The 17,189-nt window shown below is 47.6% G+C and overlaps 2 protein-coding genes across 5 annotated transcripts in view; one reads left to right on the forward strand and one right to left on the reverse strand.

Annotated features, from left to right (window-relative positions):
* Window positions 1–7,600, reverse strand: Tmem79 (transmembrane protein 79). Of its 4 annotated transcripts, XM_038310787.1 has the most exons (5): window positions 7,058–7,600; window positions 4,826–5,533; window positions 3,492–4,412; window positions 3,067–3,280; window positions 1–848 (listed from the first exon to the last, which is right to left on the reverse strand). In XM_038310787.1, exons 3-5 carry the CDS (start codon window positions 4,267–4,269, stop codon window positions 635–637), a joined length of 1,206 nt encoding a protein of 401 aa, XP_038166715.1. In that variant the 5' UTR covers window positions 4,270–4,412; window positions 4,826–5,533; window positions 7,058–7,600; the 3' UTR covers window positions 1–634. The 4 variants fall into 4 exon arrangements, with proteins under 4 accessions (XP_038166715.1, XP_038166718.1, XP_038166717.1 ...); XM_038310790.1 differs by lacking the exon at window positions 4,826–5,533; XM_038310789.1 differs by having other exon boundaries at window positions 5,097–7,600.
* Window positions 7,449–17,189, forward strand: part of Smg5 (SMG5 nonsense mediated mRNA decay factor) — a 26,002-nt gene continuing 16,261 nt past the window's right edge. Inside the window, exons 1-5 of the mRNA XM_038310785.2 lie at window positions 7,449–7,661; window positions 13,164–13,262; window positions 13,712–13,835; window positions 14,177–14,333; window positions 16,591–16,680. Of these exons, the coding sequence (XP_038166713.1) occupies window positions 7,588–7,661; window positions 13,164–13,262; window positions 13,712–13,835; window positions 14,177–14,333; window positions 16,591–16,680 (544 nt within the window). The 5' untranslated portion in view covers window positions 7,449–7,587. The remainder of the gene's footprint in view (window positions 7,662–13,163; window positions 13,263–13,711; window positions 13,836–14,176; window positions 14,334–16,590; window positions 16,681–17,189) is intronic.

Consider the following 17,189-nt stretch of genomic DNA (forward strand, 5'->3'; position numbering starts at 1 on the left):
GGCAGGCCATGATTTATTACATACTCACACATACAATACAGTCATTGCCATCCCAGCCACTACATGGGGATCCATACACAGTTCTTTTGAAGGTTTCATCTCTCTGCCACCCCAACCCCCACCACACACACACCTTTTTTTTAAGCCTTAGTACTTCTTGGAAGTTTGCAAAGTGGAAGGTTATAGGAACCCATGTAGGCTGGGAGGGGGAAGGTCACAACTTGACCAAGGCGAAAGTCTTGAAGCCAGGCCCCTTAGGAAGGTTTTCACCTCATGTCAAAGATGTTGAAGTCCTTATCTGATGAGATACCAACCTCTACCCTTGGGCTTAGGCAGACAGTTCAGGTTGGCCTATGGTTCTACATCTCTGGTCCACAGGAAGCTGGGACGTTAGCCTTCGTTTGGCACGGTGGAGGGCTGCACAAAAAGGAAGTATACTTCTCCAGTCTGCCTTAGGCTCTCGCACTCCAGGGGTACAGCACAACTAGAAGAGAAATGGGGTGTCTAGGCTCCTTTGGATGGGGCCCCTAAATAACAAGGTACCTTCCATCTAAGGTCTATGACCTGGGCAAAGGCCAGGCCTGCAACTGTTTCAGGGAAGTGCTGAAAGTCCCCTGCACGGCCCTAGGGCAGTTCAGCCCCAGGAGCGTGGCCTGTAGTCGGAGAGAGATCGAACGTGGTCCGGATAGTCCAAGCGGCTCTCGGAGGCAGTGAGCATGCGCTCCGGCTCCACCATGAACATGTAGTAGAGGTTCCACATCAGCATGGCCAACAGCGGCAGGAAAGTCAGCCCGTAGCCAAAGCCTCGGAAGGAGCGGCCGACAGCAAAGGTCAGCCAGTAAATCAGCCTGTGGGAGCATGACAAAGGTTATTGACTCTCCAGGGCCCGGCTGGCTCATCGGTCAAGAGCAGACAGTAGCGGGTGCCAAGACACCCGGTTTATATGTATGTTCACAATGTTTACTTTCCCACATCTCTGAGGTGAGAATATCATTCCCTGTCTTCTCTTTTATTTACTATTTAAAATTAAACTGAGTCAAATTAATTTCATTTTTAATTAAATTACAATTAAATGTTCGTTTATGTGATTCAGAATTAAATGAGCATTTAGCATTCACAGGCACCGGGTTTGGCTACAGCCTTCAGCACGCAGGGCAGAAGGCAGTAACTGAGCTCCATGCCTCCTCCAGTGTCTCCCATTACTCTCACTTCTTTTGCTTGTTCATTTTGGTTTGTTTTTGAGCTAGAGTCTCACTAAGTAGCCCTGTGTGGCCACATACTGTAGATTCTTCTGCCTCTGCTCCCTGAGTAGTGGCTGGGACCACACACCATGGCACACATGGCTTCCTTCTCATTTTAGACAACCCCAGTGTGTTCTATACTTACTCTTTGCAGATAAAGAAAACAAGATTCTGCTGGATGTGGTGGCACAGACTTTTAATCCCAGCACTCAGGAGTCAAAGGCAGGTGAATCTGAGTTTAAGGCTATCCTGGTCTACATGGTGAATTCAAAGGCAGCCCCAGCTACGTAAAGACCCTGTCTCAAACAAACCAAACCAAAAGCTCTCTCTCAGTATTCAGTAGGCTAGGGCAGGAAGATTGCCGAGTTTCATGCCAGTGTGGGCTACATTTTGAGATCCTGTCTCAATAAAATAAAATTCACTGATGACTCAAAATGAAAGAAAGAAAAGTGTGCTGGCGTGAGGGTGAACTGGCCTCTGGGTAGAAAGTGCTGCTTGCCCACAGGCAGATTTCCTTCCCGCCCGAGTGGGCACCAAGGGTCCGAGCCTTTAACCACTAGACGAGGAGGCTGCTCAAGTGCAGTAACTCATCTGTGTTGTCCATGGCTGAATCATGAATGTCGGTGTCAGGGCAGTCTATTTATTTGTTTCTTTATTTTATATCATTTTATTTTATTTTTCAAGGCAGGGTTTCTCTGTGTAGCCCTGGCTGTTCTGGAACTCACTCTGTACACCACGCTGGCCTCAAACTCAGAGATTTACCTGCTCATTTTGTTTTTTTGAGACAAGGTCATAGTTGTGTTGTACTGGTTGACCCAGAACTCTTGTCTCAGCCCCCTAAGTACTGTGATTGCAGACCTGAGTGAGCTACTACATCAGCTTTAGGGCAGTTTTCAGCACTGTGTAAGAAAGAACTTTCGTGGGGCAGTGGTGGAGCATGCCTTTAATCCCAGCACTCGGGAGGTAGAGGCAGGTGGATCTCTGTGAGTTCAAGGCCAGCCTGGTCTATAAGAGCTAGTTCCAGGACAGCAAGGGCTGTTACACAGAAATACCCTGTCTGGGAAAAAAAGAAAGAAAGGAAGGAAGGAAGAAAAAAAAGAAGGAAGGAAGGAAGGAGAGAGAGGGAGGGAAGAAAAGAAAAAGGAAACAAAGAAAAAGGAGAACTTTCTAGCAATTAGAACGCTTAAACCTGGAAGGGGGTGAGGTGGTGATCCCAGCACTTGAGAGGGTGAGACAGGAGAATTGCCAAGAGTTTGTGTTCAGGCTGCATGGTGAGATGGTAACTGTCTCAATCAAAATAAAGGGCTGGAGAGATGGCTCAGTGGTTAAGAGCACCGGCTACTCTTCCAGAGGTCCTGAGTTCAATTCCCAGCAACCATCTGTAATGAGATCTGGTGCTCTCTTATGGCGTGTGGGCATACATGCAAGCAGAATGTTGTATATATAATAAATCTTTTAAAAAAATAAAGCAGAAAATGTCGCAAATAGCCAATTTTTAAAGCTATTTGACTAGAGTGTCACAGACTAGAGGAGTACCTTCAGGGGACACACTAAATTCCAACTGAGGTTAGGATTAAAATGGTTGGTCAGTCCTGTGCTTAGATGCAAGAGTCTCTGTACCAAAGTAAACAGCATTCAGAAGCTCCCTATTGGCACATCTCTGAGAGCAGCTTCTGAAAGGCAGGGGAGCTGAGCACCTGCTTCCCAGTGGAGAGCGCGCAGAAATCCTCAGGCTTCCATTTTCCAGAACTTCAGCCCCTGGAGGTTCTGGCTCTTTCACTTCCCTCACGCCTCCCCAACCATGGCCACCACAGCCCCTACTCACCGAGATACTGCAAACAAACCAGTGAGCAGAGGCAGCAGCTTGAGGGTGTCCTGGGGCAGATAGGTGGAAAGGACGGCCAGGTTAAAGAAGTAGAGGATGAAGAGTTGCACGGACTGGGCCACGTACTGCCGGTGGATCTCTACTTCCCGTCGCGGCTCTCCAAAGGGCCGGAGGGCGGAGAAGCACAGCAGGCTCAGGCCGTACACAAGGATCCCTGCAGGGGAGGAAGCACAGGGGTAAGAAACGGCAGGATGGCTCCTGGGTCAAGACTGCAGAGAGATCACAAACGCTCTCTGGAAGAGAGGGAGCAGAGAGTGGCCGGTTTGGGATGCCCTGAATGGTTCCAACAGAATGAAGAGAAAGTACCCCAACCAAGTCTCTGTTGTTCTCTTCCTAGGTAACCCTTCTCCACGGCCCAGACTCACCTAGAATGATAGGGAAGGTGGCAAAGACCCCACAGCGTAGGGTGTAGATCAAGCGGGAACTCATGGTGGGCAGTCTCGGAGCATCGAAGGGCAGGAAGGCGTATGCTCCATACAGCAGGCAGGGGAAGAAGATGAGAGCAGCAGCCACCGAGGCTACAGCCCTCAGCGCTTCGCGGCCTCCACAGCTCCCGCAGCCCCCACAAGACCGGCCAGGGGGTCTCACAACTACCTCAGCCCATTTGCGCTCTGGAAGCTCATGGTGGCTGAGTCGGGTTGGCAGGAAATTCCTATGCTCAGCCTGTCCAGCCTTACGATGCACAATGCACTCCTCCTGCGGCCTCCGCTCAATGCACTGTAAATCAATGGGCACGAAGGCCCTAACTGACTTCTCAGGGAGCAAGCTGGCATCATCCTTGAGTGGCTCCTCCAACTTAGTGAGTGGTTCCTCCGACTTAGTGAGTGGTTCCAACTCTAAGGGCTCTGGTTCAATATCTCGCCAGCCTGGGGGATCCGGAAGTGGGACGCTGTACTGGGGGTCAGTTCCCCAAGGCAAAGTCGCAGCTTCACTGATAGTACTGTCTGGACCATCCTCAGGCCCCTCTCTGACTGTAGGGAAACCAACTGAAGACCCCAGTCTGAGAGACTCAGCTCCAGGGGACTCAGTCCCATCTTCTCCCTCTAGCTGCCGGTCAGTGGGGGCTAAAGCCTGTGGTAAGCGCTTCTCTGGAGCCTCAGGTGCCTTCATTTCCAGCAGGGCCAGTGTCTCCGGTTCTGTCATCGTGAGGCTTCAGTTCTGAGGTCGACCCCAAGGTGATATCATCCTAAAGGGAGTGGGGTAAGTTCTGTGAAAATACCTTGTCTTCTGGCCCCAGGACAGTTCCTCAAACTGGATCGCACCAGGGCAGCCGGCCTCACGGGACTCTAGGGAGAACACAGTGCAGAGGAAGGTGTTGAGACAGAGGGCGGTGGCAGCGGCAGGGCTGAAATGGAGGAACGCTTTCAAAACAAATGTCATCCAGCAGGACAAGGGTGAGTCAGGGGGCACAAGCCCTGGCAGCTGTGACCTCAGCCTACGCCTACACCTGCCTTCTACGCTCTCCACCAAAACTCCCGGATTCATGGCCACCCTAGCTTTGGAACGGGAGGAACTTCTTTACAACTGAGAATCATTCTATAGAGAAACTGCCCCTTCACCCTTCCACTTGCTCTTTGCCCTGCAGATCTCGGCCTGGAACTCTGTTAGCAACTGATACCAGTGGCCAGATACTCAGTGCCTTAGTCCCCATTCTGGAAACCAGTCATTTTCTAAACTCCCCCACCCTTGCCAGTCTCACCCAATTCAACCAGGCTGGGCCCCACTCAGACTTCCAGGTCTAGTGTGGCTGTTCCCTTGTCTTTCCTTCCTCCCTGCCACCTTCCAGTTCACTGTTTCTGGTTAGGGCTCTTTTCCTCTTTCACCTCTAGGGCCCCTCCTACCCCTGCCCTTTGGACCTAAGATACCCTCTTACTTTCCATCCACGGAGAGGGAGAGGCGAGGATCCCCAGAAAGGAACTGCCTGGCTCCTACCTGGCTCAGCAAGTATTTCCCAGTCTCCCTCCCCTTACCTGTGTCTCCAAACCTGTCTGACCAGAGCAGGTGGGGCTCATATTAAAGGCGCAGGCCCTGCCCTACAGAACCTGCCAGCTGACAGAGCTCTACAGGAGGACGGCATCCTTTTCCAAAGTAAGGGTGCAGCTGGACACTGAGGCGTGGACTTCAGGTGTTCTGGATGTGTAAGAGCTTCCAGGTCAGGAAAGCATCAGGGAAAACGTGGGTTTATATGCCAAACGGTACTTAGAGGAAGTCGGGAAAAAGATGACATTTGCAAATTTGTTCATTCTGTAAATGTTTATTGAGTATCTGTTATTAATAATGTGCTATTCAGCTGGGTGAAGGCTGCACACACCTTTAATCCCAACACTGGGGAGGCAGACACAGGAGCATCTCTGTGAGTTCAAGGCCAGCCTGGTCTACAGAGAGAGTTCCAGGACAGGCTCCAAAGCTACAGAGAAACACAACACAAAATCACACTGAATCAGTAAGAGAATTTCAGAAGGGAAAGCTTCTTTAAAGTGACAGTTAGGGGCTGGAGAGATGGCTCAGAGGTTAGGAGCACTGGCTGCTTTTCCAGAGTCCCAAGTTAATTTCCCAGCAACCACATGGTGGCTCACAACCATCTGTAATGAGATCTGGTGCTGGTGCCCTCTTCTAGCGTGCATGCATGCATTCCAGAACACTATACATAATAAATCTTCAAAAGTTGCAACCCAGTGGGCGTTCAGGTTTCTGACTGATCCCTGTAGAGGAACAGCAAGCCAAAGCCCGACAGATGGAAAAGACTTCAGGCTGTTTCAGAGACAGAAGGAAGACTTGCAGGCCAGAGCCAGGAGCACTTCCCCAAGTTCTCTGTCAACCACAGATGTGCCGTGGTGGAACACATGCCATCACACATGTACACACGGAATAAATGGATCTAGTGTCTCTGGTAGGAATACTTAAACAAACAGCCACTGTTCCTCCCCCGGCAGCCATCAACTTCCAGTGCTCCTCCCTACACCCATGCTGGGATCTTGGCTGACTTGACTCCTGCAGTCATGGATGCTAAGTTCCTGTGTGCAACCATTCTGTCGTGTCTGGGAAATACTGTAGAATAGATGCAGAGCTCTGCTACCTCAGGCTCTTAAAATCTTTTCACTGCTCCTCTTCCTCCATGATTTCTGTGTCTTGGGGGTAGCTGCCCTAACCAATTAGTTTTTATTTGACACGCATTGGCATTGGTGTTTTGCCTGCATGTATGTCTGTCTGCATGAGGGTGTCGGATCTCCTGGAACTGGAGTTACAAAAGGTTGTGAGCTCATGTGGGTGCTGAGAATTGGATGCGGGTTCTCTGGAAGAGCAGCTAGTGCTCTTAACCACTGAGCCTGTTAGGCCCAGATCACGGAATCCTCCAAAACCAAATAGGAGACCGAGTCCTGTATGTAAAAGCAAAGAGCCACCGCCCGGCTAAGAGCCTTTAATCTTACACAAATTTGCAAACTCGGACTTTCTGTGTGTCCAACGTATTTGGAATGACGGGAGAGCCCCCAGCTCAGTTAGGGTTGGGCTTTTATAGTAGCACAGGTAAGGGTGAGGGATCTCTAAGGTTCAGGACCCCTGATTGGCTGATATTTGTCTAGGGGTGTCCTGGTGAAAAGCTATGGGTGTGTGCTGGCAGGTGATCCTATCTACAAGGGTTGGAACGTTAGGAATTTCCTTTGGATGGTCTGTTCCTGGGTGGTCCCTGGGTGGTCTCATTTTGTGGTGTTTCTCGGAACCAGGTATTGCCTTAGGTTTGAGACTCAGGCCTACCCAGCTTGTCATGGCTGGGTCCTACGAGCCACTTCTCCAGCCTCCAGTTGTCCCATTTAGAGCTGAGCACTCTACATCCTCTTTTCTTCCCTCGAAACTAATTTTTTTTTAAAAAAAATCTCATTTTATCTAGGGGTGGGGCACGCCATGGAGCGCGCGTGTGCCCGAGTGGATTCACCTTACACCACGTGGGTTCCAGGGGTCGAGCTCAGGTTGGCCGCAAGCGCCTTTATCCGCTGAGTCACCTCGCCAAGGCGCTCTTTTTAAATTTATCTATTTTTTTGAACAGGATCTCGCTAGGTAGCCGGGCTGGGAACTTGCCGCAGGCTGCTTAGGCTCCCTAAGTGGTAGGACGATAAGTCTGCTCTAGTACGCCGGTTTCTCTGACATCTTAGGCAATAAAGTGTCCCTTAAGGACTTCAGAGTAGTCCAGCAGAAGCCATGCTGCCCAGAGTAAGTTTGACTAACTTCCCGGAGAGAAAACAATTTTTCGCGAGATTTGGTGGAGCGGTCACCGATCCGCAGTTTTGCGGCAGCTATCGCGAGATTTGACAGGCGGAGGAGGAGCCATCTCAGGCAGCCGCCTAACAGCGATGGCGGCCGAGCAGGGCCGGCGGCGGTGGCGGCTGCGGCTGGATACAGCAGTGGAGGAACCAGCGGTGGGTGGCGGGGGCCTGTGACCAGGAGGTGCCCCCGGGCCCAGGCACCATGAGCCAAGGCCCCCCGCCAGTGGAGAGCGGTGAACCCGAAGCAAAGGTCCTCCACACCAAGCGGCTTTACCGGTGAGAGGGCCGGGGCGTGTGTGCAGCCACGGCGGGGAAGCGGGGCGGCGAGGGGCGGGGCCTGTGGCGGGCGGGCCCGACGAGGGCGGGGGTGCAGCCTGGGAGCGGGCGGGCGGGCGGGCGAGTCAGCCGGGGGAAGCCGAGAGCAATTGGGTGGGTGGGAGGTTTGATGCGCGTGCGGAAACCCTTGGTGCAGTGAGCTTGGCGTGCCGCGGGCTTTTCGGGACGCGAGAGATCCGGAGGGAATTGGAGGCTAGAAGGGTTGGGTAGGTGAGGATAGGGGTCACAGGTGGAAAAAACCGGAGGGGACTGTTGCTCAGAACCCCGCTGAGCACCCGTGGTTTACTGGAAACAGCTCTTGACTGAATTTCACAGAAACAGGTTCATGCCCTTGATTTGCCCCTCTCGCTGTGTGACCTTGGGCCTCAGTTTCTTCTTCCTTAAAAGGAAGGATCTCGGACTGGAGAGGTGGCTCAGCTCTTCTAGGAGGCCTGGGTTCAATTCCCATCACCCACTCATAGCTGTAACTCTATTTCCAGGGGATCTGACACCCTCACACAGACATGCATTCAGGCAAAATACTAATACACAAAAATAAAAATAAGTCATCTTTTAAAAAAGGAATTTCAAATTATAAAAAAAGGATTTGATTTGAATACACTCTGAAGTCCTTTATGACTCAAATTTTGTGGACTATGAATGAGAGAAAAAAGGTAGAAGACTAGTTGTCGTCTAGGGAGAGCCATGAAGGATGTTGGATCCTAGTATTCAAGTCGCCATTGACTCAGTTCCTCATTCCTTACAGTCTGTGTCCACACTCTTGTGTAGGTCAAGTAGAACATAGCTCCCAGAGCAGACTCACAGGAGGGTGAAGTGGAGACCACGATGAATTTTCTGCCCTCTAGTGGCAAGTGGATTCCCATTTCCCTTAGGCCCTGCTGAATGGAGGTGTTTGCCTGAGAAGCATACTGGCCCTGCCCAGTCTCCGAAGTGGAAGAACTAAGAGCTGGCTGTGTTTGTGTATTCTGCCTGTTGTGGCCTTGTAAGCCAGAAGGTGAAAGGCAGTCCAGGCTCTTCCAGAAATAGGAAGGTGATCCCCATCAGCAGCCCCTGGCCACTCGCTGTGGGTCCCCAAGGGGTGGTCCCCAGGCTGAGGAGTTCCCTGGAGATGGGTTGTGTGACTAGCAATGCTGCTGAGTGCTGAGCTGCTTGTCAGGAACAGCGTGGGCAGTGTCTGTGCTATTCCTTACTTATCTCCAGCCTGGCGGACTGTTCTGGCCAGTCTTCTGATTGTGTTGGTTGAGTTGGTCTTCTCAAACAGTGGTTTCACAGGACTGACAGATTGAGCTGGTGTGTTTGCAGTACATGGCTTTTATGTATGTGCGTGTGCATATGGGTTATCTGTGATTGTGTTGGCTTTGAGTAGGGTAAACATTTGATTTTTTTTTTTTTTTCTTTTTCGAGACAGGGTAGCTTTGGAGCCTGTCCTGGAACAGGCTGGCCTTGAACTCACAGAGATCTGCCTGTTTCTGCGTCTTGAGTGCTGGGATTAAAAGCCTGTGCCACCACTGCTGGGTTCCCACGTGCTATTTTTTTGTTTGTTTGTTTTTTCGAGACAGTTTCTTTGTAATTTTGGAGCCTGTCCTGGAACTAGCGGACCAGGCTGGCCTCAAACTCACAGAGATCTACCTGCCTCTGCCTCCCGAGTGCTGGGATTGAAGGCGTGTGCCCTCCCCCCCATTAAATAGGGTAAACATTTGAGGCAACCAGTTTGTGTATGTGTGTGTGTGTCACTGGTAACGATGGTCTGACTTTTGATAAATGTTTGTTAGACTGTGGAGCTGTCATTGAGCTTAAATAAATTGAGAAACTCCCACAGCTAGCTGTCTACAAATAGGGCATTTTGATGTCTTTCAAGGCTGTCTGGAGTAAAAGAAACAGAAAAGAGTTGCTGGAAAATCTACAGACACCACTTGCTTTATTAGGCCAGTTATATTCTGTACTTGTTTTAAATTACTTTCTTTATGCTACAGTGATTTGAATCAAGACTAATTTTCATGGTTTGTCAAAGGAAGATTACAGTTTCTTGAAGAAGCTGATAGTCTGGTAGGCAGTCGGGGAGAAGGTGCTAAGTGCTCTCAGATTTAGCGTTTGTTCTTGGAGCTTTCTAAAGTATCAGATATTAGCTTACCGGTTTTTTGTTGTTTTGTTTTGTAATTGAGAACGGAAGGAAATCTCTGGAGCCTGTTCATAAAGTACAAACATTTGGACTGGGGGTGTAGTTTAGTGGAGACATTGGGTTTGGTCTTAGAGCAGCAGCAACAAAAAATAAAACACCTATACTCTTACTACACCTTACTACACCTATACTCTTACTACTACACCTACCACCATTTGGACTCAGGAAGCTTAGACAGGATAATCACTTGAACTCAGGAGTTTGGGGACAGCAAGATCCTCTGCTCCACCCCCCATCCCTCAAAAGCAAATAAAAAACTCCGTCCAAGGGACTAAGATGCTGCCTGTGATATCGAGGTCCAGATTGAACTGAATTCCAGAATATTGAATTGTCAAGCTTGCCTGTGAGAAGGCTTTGCTCTCCAACTCACTCCTTCAGCTGGGTGCTGGCAGTCACTTGGCCCTGTGTAGGGCAGCTGTTAGTGCTGAGCTGCTGGGTTATACAGAATCTAAGCCTGCTGTGGTCCTTTTTCTTGGTTTGTTCTGGAAATCATCAGTCTCTGTTTCAGATTGCCTTTGCGTCCACAGCAGAGCCCAATGTACCTGCTCCATAGCTTCTACCTGTCATCTAGAGAAGAGCCTACCTTTCTGTATTAATTAGGAAAGTTTGGCTTGAAGCTTAGCTTATAGCTTCCTAAATAGCCCTTCCCCCCATTATTTTGGTTTTTCGAGGCAGTTTTTCTCTATAGCTTTGGATAGAACTAGCTCTTGTAGACCAGGCTGGCCTCGAACTCCTAGATCTGCCTGTCTCTGTCTCCCGAGTGCTGGGATTAAAGGTGTGTGCTGCCGCCACTACCACCCGGCTCCTAACTAGCTCTTTTATCTAAAAATAACCCCTTTTTTGGGACAGGGTTTCCCTTTTGTACAGTCCTAGCTGTTCTGGAACTAGCTCTCTTAGAACAGGCTGGCCTTGAACTCACAGGGATTCACCTGCCTCTGCCTCCTGAGTGCTGGGATTAAAGGTGTGTGCCACCACCGCCTGGCCAATTAATCCATATTTTTAAATCTATGTTCTACCACGTTTTTTTGTTTATTTTATTTTATTTTTTTTACCTTTCTTTCATTCTGTACCTCTGACTTGTTTTGCATCTGCTGGTGTCTCCTGCATGCCTAGAATCCTCTCTCTCTGTCCTGAAGTCCTACCCATACCTCCTGCCTAGCTACTGGCTATTCAGTTCTGTACTAAATCAATCAGAAGGCACCTTGGAAAAGAGACATCTTTACAATGTAAACAAATATTCCACAACACTGTCTTTCATCATTCCCTTATATTTAACTTTTCTTGTTCTCTTTTCTTCATTTTATATTGTACTCACGGGTATATTCATTTACATATGTGTGTACACACAACACATACGCTCATTTCACATGTGAGAGAATATGTGGGTTTTTTCTTTCCTAGATTGTACCTCACTTTATATAACCAGTCTGAGTCCATTAATTTTCTTAAATTTGTTAACTTTATTTTTCTTTATAGCTAAATAAGATTCCATTTTTGTATATACTGAATTTTAGTTACCTGTTCATCTATTAGTGGACAGTGAGGCTAGTTCCAGTTCTTTGTTATAGTGAATAAAGCATCAATAAACATACACATACATTCATGTGCGTGTATGTACATGTGTATCTGTGAATGGAGAAAGATAAGAGCACTTATTACTCTTTCAAAGGATCTGAATTTGATTCTTTGGAACCCATAGTTTCCAATTGCCTGCAATACTACCTCAGGAAATCTGTCACCCTCTACTGACCTCCAAGGGCATCTGTAAGTGTGTGTGTGTGTTTATGTGTGTAGTTTTGTTTTTTGTGGACATGTGTGGATAGTTATTTTATTTTGGTGGACTCATCTGTGTATCAAAAGAGATCTAACAGCATCCACTAAATGTCATGACACTCATATGGAGTCATGGACAGCTTGTGGGAGTCTGTTCTCTCCTTCTACCGTGTGGGTCTCCAGAGTCAGACTCAAGTTGTCAGGCTTGATAGATAGCAAGTGTTCCATCTTGCCAGCCCAAGGTGCCTGTTTTTTGTTGTTGGGTTTGTACATGTGTGAGTTACAGGCGTTCATAGTCATGCCCACTTCATGTGTGTGCTGCAGTTCAAACTCAGACCCTCATGCTTGCGCAGTAATTGTTCTTACCCACTGAGCCATCTTCCCAGCCTGAGATAATAAACCCTTATACAATAATAATCTACTTCGCTTCCTTTTTTTTTTTTTTTTTTTTGAGGCAGGGTTTCTCAGTGTAATAGCCCTAACTGTCCTGGAACTAGCTCTGTAGATCAGGATGGCCTCAAACTCACAGAGATTCACTGGCCTCTGCCTCCCGAGTCCTAGGATTAAAGGCGTGTGACGCCACTGCCCAGCTCACCATTCTTTATTGGATGCTAAAGCTGTAAATAGATTGTTGCGTTTGAATCTTTGTTGTTGTTGTTGTTGTTCTTATTTGTTTTTCAAGACAGGGTTTCTCTGTGTAAGGCCCTCGCTGTCCTGGAACTAGCTTTTGTAGACCAGGCTGGCCTTGCATTCACAGACATCCACCTGCCTCTGCCTCCTGAGTGCTGGGATTAAAGGTGTGCACCACCATCGCCTAGCTATTATTAAATCTTATAAAACTGTTCTGAGTACCTGTGTTATGAAACTTTTTATTAATAGAATAAATCTGTGTTTTTATTAATAGAAGATGCTAGGTAATTTCCTAGGGTTAGAATCCTAAGTTTTCTGTATCTGGCAGCCTGTACTCTTTGTATTAGAAGGGTTTCTCTACCTTAACACTGTTGACATTGTGGCTAGGGTAATTTTCTTAAACTGGACTTTGCTACACTGCCCAGGCTGGTTTGGTTTCAAAGTCCTCAATGTAAGGAATCCTCCTACTTCAGTCTTCCAAGCCTTCTAAGTCCTAGGATTACAAGTATACACCACCATGTCTTCTAGAGGATAATTTTTTATTTTATTTTTAATCTGTGCAACAAAAGATTTCTAGCAGTATCCGCTAAATGCCAATAGCACCTCCCTCATGTTGGACAATGGTCTTGTTATCGTTGCCATGTGTCCCTTGATTGGGGGCTACTGTGTTAGGATGAAGTCTGTCTTCATGTTTTATAGAGCTCAGCCTACAGCCTGCCTTTTCATTTCCCTAACCCTGTCTTTCCTTCCTGTTATCTCCCCTTCCCTCACCTCCCCCTTTCAGCTTTTTCTTTAGAATCAGTTCCCAGCACTCAAAGTAAACTGTGTACATGGCTCAAGGGCTCTTTGTTTCCTTGCAGGGCTGTGGTGGAGGCTGTGCATCGATTAGACCTCATCCTTTGCAACAAAACTGCTTATCAAGAAGTATTCAAACCAGAGAACGTTAGCCTGAGGAACAAGTAAGCTGGTCCCTGTCTGTCTCTACCAGTAACTGCTGGGCATAAATACATGTACATTACCTTTAACCTCCTGATTTCATGGTACACCACTGAACCATAAGGTCTCTGACTTTGCTGAGAGAAGAGATGGGAACCCTTCATTCCATCTGCTGCTTGTACATCCACAAGATTGGCACCATAGGAATGGCATTTGAATTGAAGGGGTTGGTCATGAGAAGGCAGACAAAAAAAGGAAATAAAGCGGAGAAAAGAATATGGAGGAATGAGGAGTGAAGACTGTTAAAATTCTTATTACTTCCTGGGGGCTTCTCTTACTTCCTAGACTGTAGTTATGGGTCACTGACACTGAGGTCTCTTGGGAGGCAGAGATCTGTTGGTGTCAGTAGCCCATGCCTTGCGTGTTCTCTGTAAAAGGACGACAGTGCCTCATGCTCGCTTGCCCTCCCCAGGTTGCGTGAGCTCTGTGTGAAGCTTATGTTCTTGCATCCAGTAGACTATGGGAGGAAGGCCGAGGAGCTGCTGTGGAGAAAGGTATACTATGAAGTTATCCAGCTCATCAAGACTAACAAAAAGGTAAGGGAGGCCGAGGACTTGAAACCGCGCTGTCTAAAGAGGTGAAGTGGAGGAAGGAAGAGCTGGAAAAGTGGGTCCAGAGCGTGCTTTGGGGGAGGAGTGGCAGGGACAGGATGATGACACAGACAGAGGAGAGGAAAGAGACGGTGACACAGAATTGAAGTTGGAGAAGGAGAGGCCCAGCAGGGATGCTCTAAGACTATAGGGGTGACTTGTGTGGGAAGAGATGTGGCTGAGATTCTGAAGCCAAGAACAGAAGCTTATTTCCTCAGTTAGATGAACAGGTTGTGGCAGAGAGAGTGGTTCTCTGAGCTTACTTTTTTGCCTTTCCTGATCTCTAGCACATCCACAGCCGGAGCACCTTGGAATGTGCCTACAGGACTCATCTGGTTGCAGGCATTGGCTTCTACCAGCATCTCCTTCTCTATATCCAGTCCCACTACCAGCTTGAACTGCAGTGCTGCATTGACTGGACTCATGTCACTGACCCCCTCATAGGTCAGTGAAACCTAAAAGGGCTTAAGGATTAGGTTCTTGATCTTCATTGTCTTCAAAGTTTGAATAACTAGTGACCAGTCAGGCAAATGGAAAACCTTCAGATGCTTTGTAAAACTAGATTTATCCAAACAAGCATGAGTTACTCACAGTGAAGGGTTTAGGAGTGAAAGGCCCAAAATTGTGAACTCGTGTGGAGGCTGAGGGAGCGACATGGCTCCAGTGTAGATCTGGCTCTGGAAGATGCTAACCTTTCTTTTCTTCTTCCAGTTGAGTTCTGCCTGTCTGTTGCTTTTAGCTTTAGGGAGTTTTTTTCTCGTATTTGGTTAAAGTTTTAAAATCTATGGGAATGTTGGGAAAATTGTTGACTGTCTTCCTAGAAGGGCTGCCAACTGAGGTCCTAGCAGCAGTGGCTTTACTTTTGTAGCTCACAGATCTCCCTGTAACTCAGCTACCCTTTAGAAGTCCTTTCTCCGTCTCTTCTTGCTCTATAGGTACTCTTCCCTCCTAGAGTCTTGCACCAGCTTTCACTAGGAGGTAGATTTTCTGGAAGCCTTCCTTGTCCTTGCTACCACCTGACATGGTCTTACCAGATGCAGAGCTTTGTATTCTTAAAATATTATTGAAAAGCAAAAGGAGGAGCTGGGTAAAGTGCTTGCCATAGAACCATAAGGACCTGAGTTTGAATCCCCAGCACCCATCCATGAAAAAAAAAAAAAAAAAAAAAAAAAAAAAAACAGGTAGGACAGTTGCAGGTCTAATCCCAGGTCTGTTCAGTAGTGGAGCTGACTTGATGAGCTTCAAGTTCTGTGCCTCAAAATAAGGCAGAGAGGGTTAGTATGATGGCTTAGTGGGTTAAGGCACTTGCTGCCAAGCCTGATGATCTGAGTTCAGTCCCTGGGATCCGCATTATACAAGGAGAAAAATCAGCTCCTAGAAGTTGTCCTCTGGCTTCCACATATATACTGTGGCATGCACACACCCACCTACATACACATGTATACATAAAATAAATAATAAATGTAATAGAAAATTGTAAAGAAAGGTAGAGAACAATTGAAGAAGACACCCATTGTCTACATCTGGCCCTTATACATATTGTCCTCACATACACACATGCATGTGTGCATACACATAAACAAAAAAGGCCGAGGTATTACAGCTTAGTGGTGGAGTGCTTGTCTGATTGTGTGAGGCCCTAGATTCAAACCCCAATTCCACAAAACAGCTGCAAGGTTAGTGTGGAGGCAGTGTCTGTAGGCTTTGCTAGAAAGAGAGAGGGTCCATAGCCTCAGAATTTGCTTCAGACCATCAGGTCCCCAAACATTTTCACTTTGGTATTTTCTTCATTTAGCCAAGTAGAAAGTCTACAGGAGCATCAAGAAAGCTTTTCAGAGTAGGGCTCCCCATCCAGGGGATCTGCAAAATGACAGGGCATGGTTGCCTGGTTTCCAGAGCCAGGTGCTTTTTGAAAATGTTTTATTTGGGGGCTGGAGAGATGGCTTCTGCTCTTCCAAAGGTCCTGAGTTCAATTCCCAGCAACCACATAGTGGCTCACAACCATCTGTAATGAGGTCTGGTGCCCTCTTCTGGCCTGTAGGCAAACACACAGACAAAATATTGTATACATAATAAATAAATATTGAAAAAAAGAAAATGTTTTATTTTGAACAGGGTCTCAACTTTGTCTCTCTGACTGCTTTGGAACTTATTCTGTAGATCAGACTGACCTTGAACTCACAGAGATCAGCCAGCCTCTGCCTTCTGAGTGCTGGATTAAAAGCGTGCACTACCACACCTCCTCAACCTAGCATGCGATGTTTTAATCTTAAACCAAATTTTGTAGCTTTGATATAGTTCCTCCTGTCTCCTTTGCTTTCCTAACACTGGAACCTCATCTCTTTCTGTTAGGCATCCTGTGTTGACCTTTCAGTTCCCCTTGTGCATCTGTGTGTCTGCTTCCTTCCTGATAAGTGTCTTGTCATCTCTGTAAGACAGTTGCAAGGCTGGCCTAGCTTCTTCATTTAGGAGGTGTTTCTGCCGAGGTGGGGGTAGAGGAATGAACTCACAAATCAATATCTGAGCCAGAGGTGGTGGTGAACGCCTTTAATCCCTGAATTCAAGACTAGCCTGGTGAGTTCCAGGAAAACTAGGGCTTTCACACAGAGAAATCCTGTCTCAAAAAACAAAAACAAAACAACAACAACAACAAAAAACAACATCTGTCTCTCATCCCGTTGGTCTCCCCAACCCCCTTCAGGATGCAAGAAGCCAGTATCTGCTTCAGGGAAGGAGATGGATTGGGCACAGATGGCATGCCACCGATGTCTGGTGTACCTGGGAGATTTGTGTAAGAATCTTCATTTTGCATTTTCTCTGCCTTGGGCTATGGGGAAAGTGCAGGCTGCTTTGGTTGTTGATACCATCTTTTACATATTGGACAGCTGAACACAGTTGCAGTGTGTCTTTTATGCCTGTGAGTCAACTATGGAGAGCTGGGAATGGCGAAATGCCATTGACATTTGCAGTAGTCAGGACGGTCACTGTTTCTTTAGGTCAGGAAAATTTATAACTTGGGTCCTTCTCCTTAGAGGCTTTCTAGTATCTCTGTGGACTCCTAGGTGAATAGGAACTTGAGCATCAAGAAGCTCAGAGAACACTTCACCGCATGGTGAGTTTTGCTGAAGCTGGAAAGGTGCTCTTGTGCTTTGTAGCCCTGAGTCTCTAGTCTTTGTAGACATCCATCCTTTATTGGGCTGCTGGTATGGACTTGCTGGGTGCTTTACATTTCACTGGCCTGAAGCTCTCCTGGCTCTGTCCCCACCGTACTGCTGGTCTACTTTGGTCCCTAGTGTACTC

Source organism: Arvicola amphibius, chromosome 14 (assembly GCF_903992535.2).
Source record: "Arvicola amphibius chromosome 14, mArvAmp1.2, whole genome shotgun sequence".
In the NCBI taxonomy this organism is placed as follows: domain Eukaryota; kingdom Metazoa; phylum Chordata; class Mammalia; order Rodentia; family Cricetidae; genus Arvicola; species Arvicola amphibius.

Excerpts from the sequence above, each read along its gene's own strand:
- Tmem79 (XM_038310790.1), bottom strand. The coding sequence starts at position 4,269 with ATGACAGAACCGGAGACACTGGCCCTGCTGGAAATGAAGGCACCTGAG. Across the intron at positions 3,281-3,491 it reads CACCTTCCCTATCATTCTAG|GGATCCTTGTGTACGGCCTG; the intron begins GTGAGTCTGGGC and ends CCTCCCCTGCAG. Across the intron at positions 849-3,066 it reads GGTTTGTTTGCAGTATCTCG|GCTGATTTACTGGCTGACCT; the intron begins GTGAGTAGGGGC and ends ATGCTCCCACAG.